Genomic DNA, 14,461 nt, shown 5'->3' on the forward strand with positions numbered 1-14,461 from the left:
TCTCTAGGTATTTTCTGATTTCCTCTTTGATTCCTTAAGTGATCCCATTAATTGTTTAGTAGCATATTGTTTAGGCACCTTGTATTTGTGTTTTTTGCAGTTTTTTTCTTCTGGTTTATTTCTAGTCTCTTAGCGTGGACTAGCTGTGGATGGCACACCCTTCATATGTCAGTTTAGTCCACCTGGTCTAATGTGTCATTTAAGGCCAATGTTTCTTTATTAATTTTCCATCTGGATGATCTGTCCCTTGATGTAAGTGGGGTGTTAAAATCCCCCTACTATTATTGTGTTACTGTTGATTTTTCCTTTTATGTCTGTTAATATTTGCTTAATGTATTTAAGTGTGCCTATGTTGAGTGCATATATATTTACAATTATATCTTGGATTGATCCCTTGATCATTATGTGGTGTCCTTGTGACCGTCATTGCTTTACAGTCTGTTTTATCTGATATAAAAGTTGCTAATTCCACTTTCTTTTGATTTCCATTTGCATGGCTTTTTCCATTCCCTCACTTTAGTCTGTGTGTGTCTTTAGATCTGAAGTGAGTCTCTTATAGGCAGTGTATATACAGGTCTTGTTTTTGTATCCATTTGGCCACTCTGTGTCTTTTGTTTGGAGCATTTAGTCCATTTACATTTAAGGTAGTTACTGATATGTATATTCTTATTGCTATTCTGTTGATTGGCTTATTTTTGGACTTTTTTTTCTTTTCTTCTTTTGTTCTGTTTTCTTGTGATTTGATGACTATGTTTAGCATCATATTTGGATTCCTTTTTATTTTGTGAGTGTGTATTAGTATGTTTTTGGTTTGTGATTACCATGAGGTTTTTATACAGACATATATACATATATATGTGTGAATATATATATATATGTAAATGCTTGTTTTAAGTTGCTGATGTCTTAATTTCAAATGCATTTTAATTACCTTGCATGTATACTCTCTTCCCTCAATGATTACTGTTTTTGATACCACATTTTACATTTAATTGTTTTCTGTATCCCTTCACTGCTTAGTGTGACTATAGATGATTTTACTTTCATCTGTTAACCTTTCAACTAGCTTTGTGTGTGGATGATTTCCCACCTTTGCTGTGTGTTTGCCTTTATCTATGAGATTTTTTCATTTCTTAATTTTTATGTTTCTTGTTTTGACTCTTTTTTTGCCTAGAGAAGTTCCTTTACTATTTCTTGTAATGCTGGTTTGGTGATGCTGAATCTGTAAAGCTTTCAATGTCTCCATCAAGTCAGAACAAGAGCCTTTCTGGGTAGGGTAATCTTGGTTATAGGTTTTTCCCTTTCATCACTTTAAATGTATCAAGCCACTCCCTTCTGGCCTCAGTTTCTACTGAAAAATCAGCCGATAGCCTTATGGGAGTTCTCTTGTATGTTATTTGTTGCTTTTTCATCCTTCTTTTAATATTTATCTCTAATTTTTTTCATTCTAGTTATAGTGTGTTTTGATGTGTTCCTTTTTGGGTTAATCCTGAATGACATTCTCTGTGCTTCCTGTACTTAGATGACTGTGTCTTTTCTCAGGTTAAGGAAGTTTTCAGCTATTATGTCTTGAAATATGTTCTCAGCCTCCTTATCCTTCTGGGACCCATTTAATGTGAATATTAGTGTCTTTGATGTCATCCCAGAGGTCTTTTAAATTGTCCTCATTTTTAAAAATTCTTTTGATTGTTCTTTATATTTTCTAGCTCTTTGTTTGAAAGTTCTAACTTCTTGCTCTGTGCATCCATTTTTCTTCTGAATTCTTTGATCATCTTTAACATCACTAGCCTGAAATCTTTTTTGAATAAATTGCCTGTCTTCTTTTCACTTAGTCCTTCTTCTGGGGTTTTATCTTGTTCCTTTATCTGGAACATGTTCTTCTGACTCCTCATTTTGCCTAAGATATATTTTTATGTATCTTGTAGGTTAGTTATATTTCAGGACCTTGGAGAAGTGGCCTCCTGTAACAGATGTCCCGTGTGTCCAGCAGCACATTCCCCTCTTGTCACCCAAGCTGTATGCTCTAGGGGTTCCCCCAAAGAGGGCTGAGTGGGTCCTTTTGTTGTGGTCCACTTACTATGTGGGCAGTCCGGTAGGCTAGGTTGGCTCTTGGTTCAGTTGGTTGCAATGCCTTGCCTTGTGTGGGGTCTACCGGCTGTTGGTTGGTGGGACTGGAAAACCCCAGGGGCCCTGGCTTAGTGGTGGCTCACAGGTGGGTGGGGTCAGGGTTCAGAAGACTCCAGCTGTTGCTGGTGTTTGTGACGCCAGGGCCTGGAGTTAGTGCCAGACTCCTGGCTGGTAGAGGCGGGTCTTGGAGTCTGGTTGCAGGGCCCAGGGATCCCATAGGTTGGGAGTGCTGGTTCCTGACACGTTGGAGTACAGGGTCTATGTTGTCTTGAAGCTTCTGTGCGCCTGCCGTTTGGGCAAGGGCCAGGCCCACCTGCGCTCATGGTGGCGTCTAGCCTGCTTGGGGCAGGCTGCGTTCGCAGGCTGTGAGGTTGTGGTTTACTTGCATCGGGTGTCTGCCCCCTGGTGGGTGGGGCTGGTCTAGAGGCTAGGGCAGGCTTCCTAAAGGGCAGCGCCCAGGCCCAGGGGGTGCTGGGACCGTTGCATGCCCACTGGTGGGTGGAGGGTATCCTGGGCCCTGTGGTGGGCAGGGCCATGTCTCAAGCCCAGTGTGTGCTCAGGAGTTCCTTAAGGAGCCTGTCTGTGGCTGGGTGGTGCTGTGTCCCCGCCCAGTTAATTGCTTGGCCTGAGGCTTCCCAGCAGTGGTGCCTGTAGGCGTTGGGGTATGCCCAGCTATTAGTGCTAATGAGCTAGATGGAGGCTTTCATGACGGTGCCCACTGGCAGCAGTTTCCTTGTGGTAGAAGGGCCCATATAAGAATGGCTGCCATCAGAGTCTTTGTCCCCAGAGTGATCTGCAGTTGCCTCGTGGCTCTCTGAGTTACTCTCCAAGACCAGTAAGTAGTTCTTGCCCACACTTCTGTCAAATCACTGCTTTTGCCCTGTCTTCCAGACTATGTTAGATTCTTGTGTGCACCCTTTAAGAGTGGAGTCTCTATTTCCCCCAGTGCTTTGAGACTTCCCCAAAATTAAGCCCTGCTGGTCTTCAAAGCCAAATGCTCTGAGGACCCATCTTCCTGGTGCAGGACCCCCAGGCTTGGGAGCCTGATGTGGGGTTCAGAACTCTCATCCATATGGGACAACCTGTGCAATGTAATTATTCTCCAGTTTGTGGGTCACCCATCCTGGGGTATGGGATGTGACTGTATCGTGAGTCCAACCCCTTCTACCCAACTTATAGTGGTTCCTTCTTCATGTATTTAGTTGTAGAAGATCTTTTCTGGTAGGTTCCGGTCTTTTTCATCATTAGTTGCTCTGTAAATAGTTGTGATTTTAGTGTGCTCCTGAGAGGAGGTGAGCTCAGGGCCTTTCCACTCTGCCACCTTGCTGATCTTCTCCAGAATTATTATTTTATTTAACTTATTTTCTAGAGTATCTCCACATTCAGACAGAAAGGTGATCACTGGAGGGGATGGGAACATATGAAAATAAAAGGCATTTCTCTCTGCTTGTAGTTGCTGGCTATTCCAGGAAGTTAGCGCATTGTTTTAACGAGGTTACAGATTCTGGCGAGATTTCCCTGGTGAGATGTGTGCTATTTGTTGCCACAGATTACTCTGCAGCCGCCCTTTGTACCAAGGTGTCTCAGCTGTGAAAGGGAAGGTGAGAATAATAAGATCATTATAATTTATTCTCAAACCTGGGAGAATAAACCAACTCAAAAATTGTACTGATAACGGGTCGGTGGGCTACTGAGCACCAGTTTTGCATAGCTAATTGCTTCTTTACATTTCCATATGATTATTCAATATTTATCTCAAATTCTAGATTTCCAAATGTAAATCCGTCATCTTTACTCTGTGCCTGCTTCTTCTTTGCTCCACATTTAGTTAATAACATCACCAGCCAAAACATCAAACTGCAATCTTTTCAGTGATCCTGGATTTTCTCTCCCACAGCTTTCTTATTGAATTTGTTGTTCAGTGCTATGACTTTTTGTTCATAAAATAAACTTAGATAAGCCACTCTTTTATTCAGACCTATTATGTCCTTGTCTTTCTTGTTACAACATTCTCCTATCTCAGTCCTTGCTCCACTCTCACATGTTACTCTAATTATTCCTTTGATTATTTTCCTAAGAGACGTGCTGACTCCTGTTACTCACTTTAGGTGACCTTTCTCGAAGGCCTGGGACAGTCCAGTGGAACTGTTGATGGAGTATAGGCATCAGACCAGATGGAGATGAGCCTTTACCAGGAGTGCTCAGAAAATAATATTACTTGAGGGACTAAGAAAGGAACTGAGATAAATATACATAAGGTACGGGACCTGGCATCTCAGCCAATACAGATCCCTAACGATGAGGCTCTCCTACTGCCTAAGCAATGAGATACACATTTCTTTTTTTAATTTACAAAGTCTTTCCTAATAATCATGACTACTGTTTGAAGCTCTTTGGAATATTGACTAATTTAGTTTGCACAACAGCCTTCAGAGGTAGATGCCATTATAATCCTTATTTTATATATGAGGAAACTAAAGCACAGAAAACCTAAGTGACTTGAACAAAATTACCCAGTTGTAAATAACAGAATGGGGATTTTCACCCAGGACATATGGCTCCACGGTCCCTGATTTGCAGAATCCTTATCTGATCCTAACCATCACATTCTGGTTTTATTAATGGAAAGAAATTCTATAAATTGATCTTTGGGGCTTTATTCATATTTTCTTAAGCTTGGCTTTGAATGAAAAACAAATAGGAGGTCTACTATTTAGAGAAAATGGCATAATAAAATAAATCAGGAAACAGAGTATTTTACTCATTTATTTTTTTCTCTTTGAAGGGGTAGAATGTATAAGTAAGAGGGAATAATATGCCAAATGGGTATAAAAGCAAAGTAGAAATTGAGAAATAGGACAGAGAATTATATGGAGTGGTCAGGGAAAAGATTGATGAAGATGGGGAGATACCAGTTAAGAAGCAATTTCAATATATAGTATTTCAAAAGAGTTAAAAGCGTTAAGAACTAGAGAATGGTCTGGAAGAATAGAAAGGAAGTGCCAGATGCAAGAGACAGCATTTTGCCGGTAATTTCCACTGTATTTAGCCTGTATTTAGCATCTAATTGAACTAGGTGGATAAGGAAAGGGGTGAAAAAAATGAAATACACTATACGTATATTATTAAATCCCCACAAAACCATTTGAGAAAGTCAGTTTTTAAATTTTGAGAGCCAGTTTGATACGGTGGTTAAGGGAGTTTGCTTGACCTCTTAGTGACTGTTTCCTCATCTGAAATGTTGGGAATTACGCCGATGATTCTAGCTCACGCAGCTGTTGTGAGGATTACATTTTAACCATGACTACATGTGACTGGTGCACAGTAAGCACTATCTGATGAAGGCTGCATTGGTAGTCTAAGAAATCAAAATGCTTTGTAAGGATAATGGAACTAGTAAGTGGCAGGTAAGTAAATCCCTGCATTATAATATTCTGTAAAATTCATTGCACAAGCCCAGCAGTTGATGAGAAAATGACCTATGAGATTTACTTGGCCTCAGACCTAATATGAAGCAGTGGTGTTATATGTCTGCTAAAAAGCTAGTGCAATCTGTGGATGCATTGATGGATGTGCAGTGCTTAACCTCAAGGAAGATAATGCTATTATGTTGAGCTATATGAAATTTCATTTTTGTAGGTCAAAAATGGTTGAGTTTGGCAATTCATGTGATACAATCAAATATTCCTGTATTTTGCTCTGGTGGGAGCAAATCTAGATTATTACTTTTCAGTTCTACATTTGAGACCATTGAAATGCCAAGTATATACTTGAGAGCTACCATCTTGAAGAAAGAGATGGACACCGTGCCATAGGAATGAAGGGATGTTTAACGTGAAAAATGCAAAGACTCTGAATAGTCATAATAATTGTCTTAAAATTCTTAAAAGTATTTTGATTTAGAAATAGGGGTATAGTTACTTGATGTTGAAACAAAAAAGGAGGAAGCAAAAAGTTTGGCTCAAAAGTTGAAGAGACAAACAGGCATTATTTAGTTCACAGTGAGGGAGACTTTTGTAACATTTCAAGTATCCTGCAGTAGAATGGAATGGGTTTCCTAGAACAGTATCCTGGAATTAGAACTGTAGCGGATGTCCTGTATTCAAACGGGCTGGACTGAGTCATCAGGAAAAAAAAGTTAGACTTGGTTAGCATTAATTACTTGCAAGTCTGTGATTTTATGATGCTATAGAGTTCATAAAAGTGTTTCGCACATTTTATCACTTTGTCCCATTATCTTTTAAGTACTGAACATTATTTTACAAAATAATAGTAAGGACCTCTGATAATTACTCTTAGGGTATTTGGAATTAGATAAGTAAGACAACTTTATAAATAATTTTAGATATATTCATCCACTTAGCAATTTGACCTAAGTTCATTGGGTGCCTATCATGCAGCTGCAGTGGTGGAAAAAGTTTAAAATAGACAGTATTTTTACCTCAAGAGGATATAATATAATTGAAGAGTTTTACCAGCAACTTCAGTGTGTCTATACAATTCATTTACTGATTTAGGTATCAATACTATGTCAATAATATTGTGTTTGTATTTGAATTTAAATGTATTCTGGAAACGTATATATTAACTAACCACATGAGTTTATGTTCTGGGATGAATTACTTTTAGATAGTAAGGTGGAATAAAAAAGAAAAATGAGCTTAAAATATATTGAAACAAACACTCCAAATAAAGTGATAGAAAAATTATTTAAAATTAATGTGTAGTTGAAGTCTGCAAGTTTACAATTATATCTGACACTATTAGAATTACTTGCATATCTTCAATAAATTCTGTCTAAAGATTGTGAATTATCAAAGTAATTTTAAAACTAAAATGATGTTTCAGTGCATAATAATTTTGGAGCTAGAAATGATACTTGGGTGCCAGGAACTATGAAAATATGGAAAGCCTCTTAGTGGCAAATGGAAATAGCAAAGTAATATCCCTAAGGATGCACATGCACTTGACTTTGAGAGGTACTGAAAATGTTGCAGTTAACTTCTTTGAGTTAAATTTTAGTTATCTATATAGATCATCTATTTTGTGAGTTACTTTTAAACATTTAAATTATTGAATTGGTTCTGGATTCCATCTGTCAGTACGTAATGAAAGGAAGCTGAAGTTGTTTATACCCCATAGTGATTGCACTTTGGAGGCAAATCTACTGCCAAATGCTGATTAATACAGTTTGACATTGTCTCTGTCCTGCACCATTCCATTGACATGGAGCTATTTTAATATTTATTCATATCTATACTGAATAATATATGTATAATATATAAACACACACACATTCAGAAAGGATGAGAAAATCTTTCATAGCTCAGTTTAAATGTTAGTTTTGCCTTTTGGTAAAAGGTCTTTCCTTTTCTTTTCTTTTTTTTTTTTTTTTTTTTTTGACAAGTAAAAGCTTTGATTTATGAGATTATAGGATGGAATATGTAGTGTCTGATAATAGCTTTTATCTAAATGACTTCAGTACCCCCATTTCACACAGTTTTTTTTTTCATCCTTTTCTTTTCTTTATTAATATTATTTTTTAATTTTGCTAAAGGCCAGTTTTTGAGGGGGAGTATTTAGGTTTATTCATTGATTTATTCTGAGAGGAGGTACTGGGGATTGAACCCAGGACCTCATGAAGACTAAGCATGTGCTCTACCACTTGAGCTATACCCTCCCCACCCAAAAGGTCTTTTCTAACCCTCCCAACTAGAATTTCCTCTTTGCACCTTTGAAACCCTGTAACTTGTGTATCTTTCTTACGGTCCTTGTCACTTTCTACTTTATATCATTAAACAATCAAAGACTTTTATTGTGAACTTATTTTCTTTTATTTGTTAACTTCACTTCTTAATTCAGGGCACCTTAAAGTTCCAGATCCTGGACTACAGCATTTAGCATAGGGCTTTTGTTCTTAGAAGGTGCTCAAGTAATTGTTGTTAAGAGGGTACATTTGAGGATACCTTCAAATAGGGTACACACTTAATGACTGTTGTTTCAGAATTTATGAATTGCAAGAATCCTTTTAAATAGTTTAGTACAAAGACCACGTTTTTCTTATGAGAACATTTATGGGGCGTGCTAACTAGTTGTGAGAGTCCAATCCTTATTCTGCTGCTTTTTATTGTAACTTTTACTACATATTTTGGAATTTGAATTATAGCATCCATTGAAAACATGCTATTTGCCTCTTAAAACTTAGGGTATACACATTTCATTCTCTTTATTTGTTCTATAGAAATTTTGGAGTGAAACATCTAATGTTATTGATACAGGAGAGAGGAAACTCCCCCCAGTCTTTAGGCAATCATTGTTGCTAAACCACTGACGGCTCTGCATGGCTGTTTGACACTGTCTTCAATATTGGGTACATGCTGCAGAGCAACTAGACGTTTTTCTTTTTTCTCTCTTTTTTTGGGGGGGGGTTGGTTTGATTTTCTCTTTTATAAAAGAGATTTTAATTACAGTATGCTGTGGAACATTCAGTCTATAGAGATTACATTCCTCTAGGAGACATTTGAAGAGTTTTAACTATATGTATCATGACTTTTCCACTGTGATAGATGGAGAGGAGTGTAACAAAAGACAGTTAATGAGAAATTATATAGCATGTGGTTGAAAGAACTTCGTAAAACCAATATTCTCTATGGAAGGAATAGTCAGTCTTAGGGCATTATTGTTTTGGCAACAATATATTATGCATCTTTAAGGAAAATATTCTGTTACATTCATTTGGATTCCCAGCATCAGCCATACCAGTTTTAGAAACAGAACTGCAGATTGGCCTTGAAATTTTTATTTTCAGTAAAGGGTGTAAAATAGTTTTACAAATATTTCTGACCATAGATACTTACAAGCTTTGGCTTAATGTAATTTGCCTATGTTTATAAGGCTAAGTTGAAGTCTGTTAGCTCTATCAAGATTTTATGACCAATGGAAGAAGAATCATACTTTCAACACAACTTTTCTGATTGTTAGCTGAAAAAAAAAACCAATAATTTTGGTCTCTTCAACTATTTTTTCCTGTTCTTCTGTTATTTTATTCATTTTTAAAATTTTTCCAGCTTTATTGAGATGTAATTGATGTTTAACAGTGTATAAGTTTAAAGTGTAAAACATAATGATTTGATATATGTGTGTGTTGCTAAAACATAGTGTCCTTACCCTGCTTACTGAATTAAGACTCAAGGATGGAGTTTTGAATCAGGTAGAAAAGGCAGCTTTATTTCTTTGCCAGGCAAAGGAGGTCACAGTGGGCTAATGCCTCTAAGATGGTGAGCCTGCTGAGGAGAGAAGACAGGGGCTTTTATAGTAAAAGTTCAAGGGGGTGGAGCTAGTTTCCATACAGATTGCATACAGGGGAGTGCTTTGTTGCAAAGTTGTTCTTGTTTTTGCAAATGGAGTGGTCCCCTTCCCTTTGCTGGTATGAAGTTCACCTCTGGCTTGGGACTCTCAATATTCTTGTACCTAGAACAGAGGATGCCTAGGGAGGGACTTCATGGAAAAGAGCTCCAGAGAAAAACTTGTACAGTTTAAAGTCAGGTTGATAAATGCTTTTGACCTTTTAAGCAGGCTAAGGCCTGGAACCTCCTGCTGCAGGCTGAGGCCTGCAGCTTAAACAACAAGATACAAGGAAATTGCAAGGGGCCCAAAGCAACAGCAGGTATGTGAGGTTGGGGTGAGTTATGAACAACAAGATGCACAGAACACCCAGCTGCTATTTTTGAGGTACTGGGGTCAAGAGGAGGGCACTGGGGTCAAAAGCAGGGCACTAGGGGCAAAAGCAGGGCACTGAGCATGGTCCCCTCATGCAGCACCAGGAGAGGGTTGGGTAGCAACCCAAGCCTCCCTCCTCTCCTGCTGAACCCTGGTCAGCCAGAGCATGAGAAAAACCCTTTAAACCATTATATAGTTAAGCAGTTACAGTGTCCTGTGCCTTCTTGGATCTTATTGTCTAGTAAGGGAGATACAAAACAGACAAAAGTGTAATTCCAAAATTTAAGTTTTATGAAGGGAAAAAACAGGTGCTATGAAGGAGAGTAATTATAGGGTTGGAGGACCTACTTTAGATTAGATATTTAGAGCCAGGGACTTAAAGGATAAAAAAGTCAGCCATGCAAGAGTGGTGTTAAGAGCATTCCAGGAAGAAGAAATAGCAGGTAAAAGGGCCATAGGATGGGAAGGGTTTGATGTATAAAGTGATCTAAAAGAAGACCAGCTGGCTGGGGCAAAGAGAAAGGGGGGATATTGGCCCATGATGAAGTTTAAGAGGTAGACAGGGGCCAGGTCTTGTAGACCAAAGAAAAGAGGTTTTATTCAAAGTACTATGGGGAGTCATTAATGATTTTTAGGGTGTTGAAATTGCATGACTGTGTTTACATTTTTCAAAAGATGACTCTGGATGTTACATGGAAGATGACTTGGAGGAGGAGCAAGAGTAAGCAGAGATAAGAGGTAGAAGGCTCTTGAGGTAGTCCATGAGAAAGATGAAAGGCTTGAATTAAGCTGGTGACAAGAGACAGGGACAGAAGTGGACAGCTGTGAGATGTGTGTTGAAGTTGAAATTGACAGTTTATGAGCTGGTGATGAATAGGGTTGGTGGGTTAAAAAGGAGTTGCAAAGGATGACTCTCACTTATGGCCTAAGGAATGAAGTAGATGTTGGCATCATTTATCGACCAAGGGTAGACTTGGTAAGGACCGGGTTTGGAGTGGTGTTCGTGTTGTAAAATAAATATTTAAACTTTAGATGATAATTTTAATAGTCCTGTAAGATAACCATATACATATAAGTCAAAAAGATGGTTGTTTGCATGAGTCTCAGAGGATATCTGGGCTGACATATACATTTGGAAGTTATCATCGTGTAGATGGGATTTAAAGCCAAATAATAGATTAAGTAACCTAATAGAAGAGTGAAGATGAACAGATGATGAGGTCCTGGAATTGTGCTGTGATGATGAGAGATGGTATGTCTGAGAATCTAAGAAGAGAGAAACAGGGGAGTGTGGTGTCAAAAAGCCAAAAACAACAGCGTCAGAAAGGGAGGCATAGACAGCTATGTCAAATGCTGCTGAGCAGTGTGGTGTGATGAGGGCCAACAAGTGACTACCTGATTTAGCAATATGAAGGTTACTGGTGACATCATCAAAATCAACTTCAGTGCTGTGTGTCTGAAGGCATGTTATAATAGATGTTCATAATTTATAGATGAATAGCTAAAAGTTTTAGTGGCCACTTGTTAATCTTCACTTGAGATAACGGAGTATACTCAGCCACCCGCACGTACTGCTGACAAACCATTGTTCCCTAAGAAACATCTTGTGGCTATTTTAATGGCTCACAGGCCCTGGGGAATTTCTGGCTTGCAACTCAGTGGACCTTACCCTGGAGAATTTCACACCATCTTCTTCCCTCTGAGTGGCGTTTGGGTTAAAATCCACAAGAGTGATGGAGGTGCTGGGGAATCTGGGTACTGGCTGAGTTTCTCTTTGAGAGTGTTGTACATTTGCTAGTTTGATGCCCTCTGCTTTGGTCTAGAAATTATTTTCCCTCCAGGCTGTAGAAAGGCTGGGAGAGCTCAGGCTCTCTCTGGTTCAGATTTGTACTCCTTGACCGCTAAACAGCCTTTTGAGGGGAGTGGGGTGTGGGTACTGCTAGCCTGTGTTATTTGCTGCGTGCTCTTGTTCTCAGTTCCTTAGAATTAGGAATCATGGAAAGATCCATTGTTGAATCTTCTCAGAGCCTAACATGTTCTAGGCTGAAATAGTGGAGAGTCCTATGTCGACTGAAAAAAATGCACAGCCTGAAAGCTGAGGATTATGTTTTATTCGGCAGTCTTTCTGAGGACTTCGAGTCCAGAAGGCAGCCTCTCAGATGGCTCTGAGGTACTGCTAGAAAGAGGGAAGGGAGGAGCCAGGATATATAGAGATTATTGCGACAAAGACCAAGTAAGTCAGAACATCAAAAGATTGGTTAATTTTAAAAACCCCAAATATCTCAAATTAATGAACTTAGCACTTTTCTATATATGGGAAGATACAAGAGTCTGGGCTTATTGAAATCATTCCTTTGATATGCACCTTAGCTGTCTAGGGCCAGTGTCTATTCTTTCCCATTCTGAGTCCCCTCAGGGTGCACCTTTGGGGGTGACTGCAGTGGCCATGGGCAGCCCCTTTGTCTCCATGCTGAGTTCTCTCAGGGACAGCTATTGTGGCTTGAAGGCTGCAACATCCTTTGTTTACTGAGATGGCAGGCAGCATTTTTCATTCACACCTAGAAAGAATGAATGTAGATTTTGTAGCCAAAGTGACATAGTCTGGGACCCTCTACCTCAATTTCCTCATCTCAAAGTAGGACTAATACAATAATACCTACCCTGTGGGATTATGGTGAGGATTTAAAGTAATGTGTGAAAAGCGCTTAGAACAAAGTAAAGTGCTCAGTAAATGGTGACTGTAATTATTACTATTGTTTAAAGTAAATATTCAATATTTTTGAAATCTTGAATTAATTACCTGGCTTATGATCTGTCTGTGTGATATTGGTCCAAGATAGAAAACATTGTCCAATGCATAAGCTTCTGCAAACTAGTTCTTTATGGGATAAATAGTAATAGCCATAGTAAATCTCTTGTCATCAATATTTTGTATTCTAGTTTTATTACAATTTATATAAGCTCATGACCTTCATTTTTTTGGTAGGTCAGTAGTTCACTTATTCCTGGTAAGAAGATAGTTTTCCCTTGAAGTTTTAATAAAAGTTGGTTCTCTGATAAGACAGCAGGCATAATGCTCTTTCAGAACTAAAGGTTAAAATTCCCTCTTTAGAATTCTGTGTCAGTAGGAAGAATATAAGCCAACTCCAAAAAGAGATACCAAGTTTATATTTCTGCTCTGTCTTTGGAAGCAGTGCCTTCTCATTGAAATGACTTCCTTCTCATTGAAAGGAAGGAGTTTCTAGATGGGGAGTTTTGGTTTTTGGTTTCCACTTCCCCTCAAAATGGAGAAACATTTTTTTCTAAGCACAAGTGTAATATAGTAGCTAAGGAAACAGGCGAGAATCATAGGTCTCGTTTTGGCTACCTAGATACTATTAGAATTAGAACAAAAAAAACCCCAATGATTAAAGTGTATAATAGAGGATGAGAACGCTCTCCCCAGGGCATGGGTAATAAACTGTTCTGTGTAGAGGTCTGCTGGGTTCTGAACTGAATACAAACACACAATGCTGGTAACCGAGTCCTCTGGTTGTAAGAGTATGTGTTGCTCGATCTAGTTATAACAGTAGGTTAGAAAGAATATTCGTGATAAATTTAAATTTAAGGTAGAAATAACGTCTTTTGATTGGAAAGGGGTTTGGCTTTCCAGTGGGGAGAAGAGTGGAGGAAGTACTATGGTGGTTATATGAATTTTCTGAAGCTGCTTTTCTGGTAAATTTGAATGAACTCAGGGCTCATTTTCTGAATTCCCTGAGTGAAAAAGAGGGATGATGTGCTCTCTGAAATTTTTTCTGAAGGGCTTTATTTTATCAAGTCATTTGGATATTTATTGCGTAGGTTTTCAAGGAACCATATTAATATACTAAGTATTGTACTATGCAAGGCTTGATTCTAACCTCTCTTTCTTTTTCTCAACAGTTTGGAAGGACTGAAGTAATTGATAATACTTTAAATCCTGATTTTGTAAGAAAATTTATTCTGGACTACTTTTTTGAAGAAAGAGAGAATCTTCGTTTTGACTTGTAAGTTCCAGGCAAATTTACATTTTAAAAAATGATTTTTGAAAGGCAATATTCATAACATAAGGCTGGGTCCTGTGATTGCACCAAATACTAGATTTTATCAGCAGGAAACCAGATTAATTCTATTTAGAGTGTGGCCTGAGCACTGTCCCCAGCACTGCTTTCTTTGCATTCTGTAGGTTTTCTGCTACCTGTTTATTGAAAATAGAAGCAAATAGTTTAACCATGTAGAAGTGCTGGGCGGTATATATGGACATTCTTTCCAACCATCCCCTGCCTTAGTGGGTTTCTTACAATTCTCGTGTATTCCAAGGTGATTCGCGTATGTTCCCGTGGCTGACACTTCTCAGATCTTTAAGTTTCTCTCAGCTGCTTCTCTGTATAGTACATGGATCTCTGTCTCACTGGCTCCCTTGATCTCTTCACATACTCATATTTCTAAGACTCAGAATGCTAAAGCTAGAATTTTTAAGATTCTTGTTATTTTGAGTTAGGCATATTAAAATATTATCATTAAATTCAGCTCCCTGTCCACAAAAAACTCTACAGAGGCAGTCTGCATATATTATTATTAATTGTTTAGTTTTTGT

General features: G+C 38.4%; 1 protein-coding gene across 1 annotated transcript in view; it reads left to right on the forward strand.

Annotated features, from left to right (window-relative positions):
* CPNE8 (copine 8) overlaps positions 1 to 14,461 on the forward strand; it is a 171,055-nt gene that overhangs the window by 41,701 nt on the left and 114,893 nt on the right. The window contains exon 4 of the mRNA XM_006202855.4: positions 13,768 to 13,871. Coding sequence (XP_006202917.1) covers positions 13,768 to 13,871 — 104 coding nt within the window. The remainder of the gene's footprint in view (positions 1 to 13,767; positions 13,872 to 14,461) is intronic.

Source organism: Vicugna pacos, chromosome 12 (genome assembly GCF_048564905.1).
Source record: "Vicugna pacos chromosome 12, VicPac4, whole genome shotgun sequence".
Lineage (NCBI taxonomy): Eukaryota > Metazoa > Chordata > Mammalia > Artiodactyla > Camelidae > Vicugna > Vicugna pacos.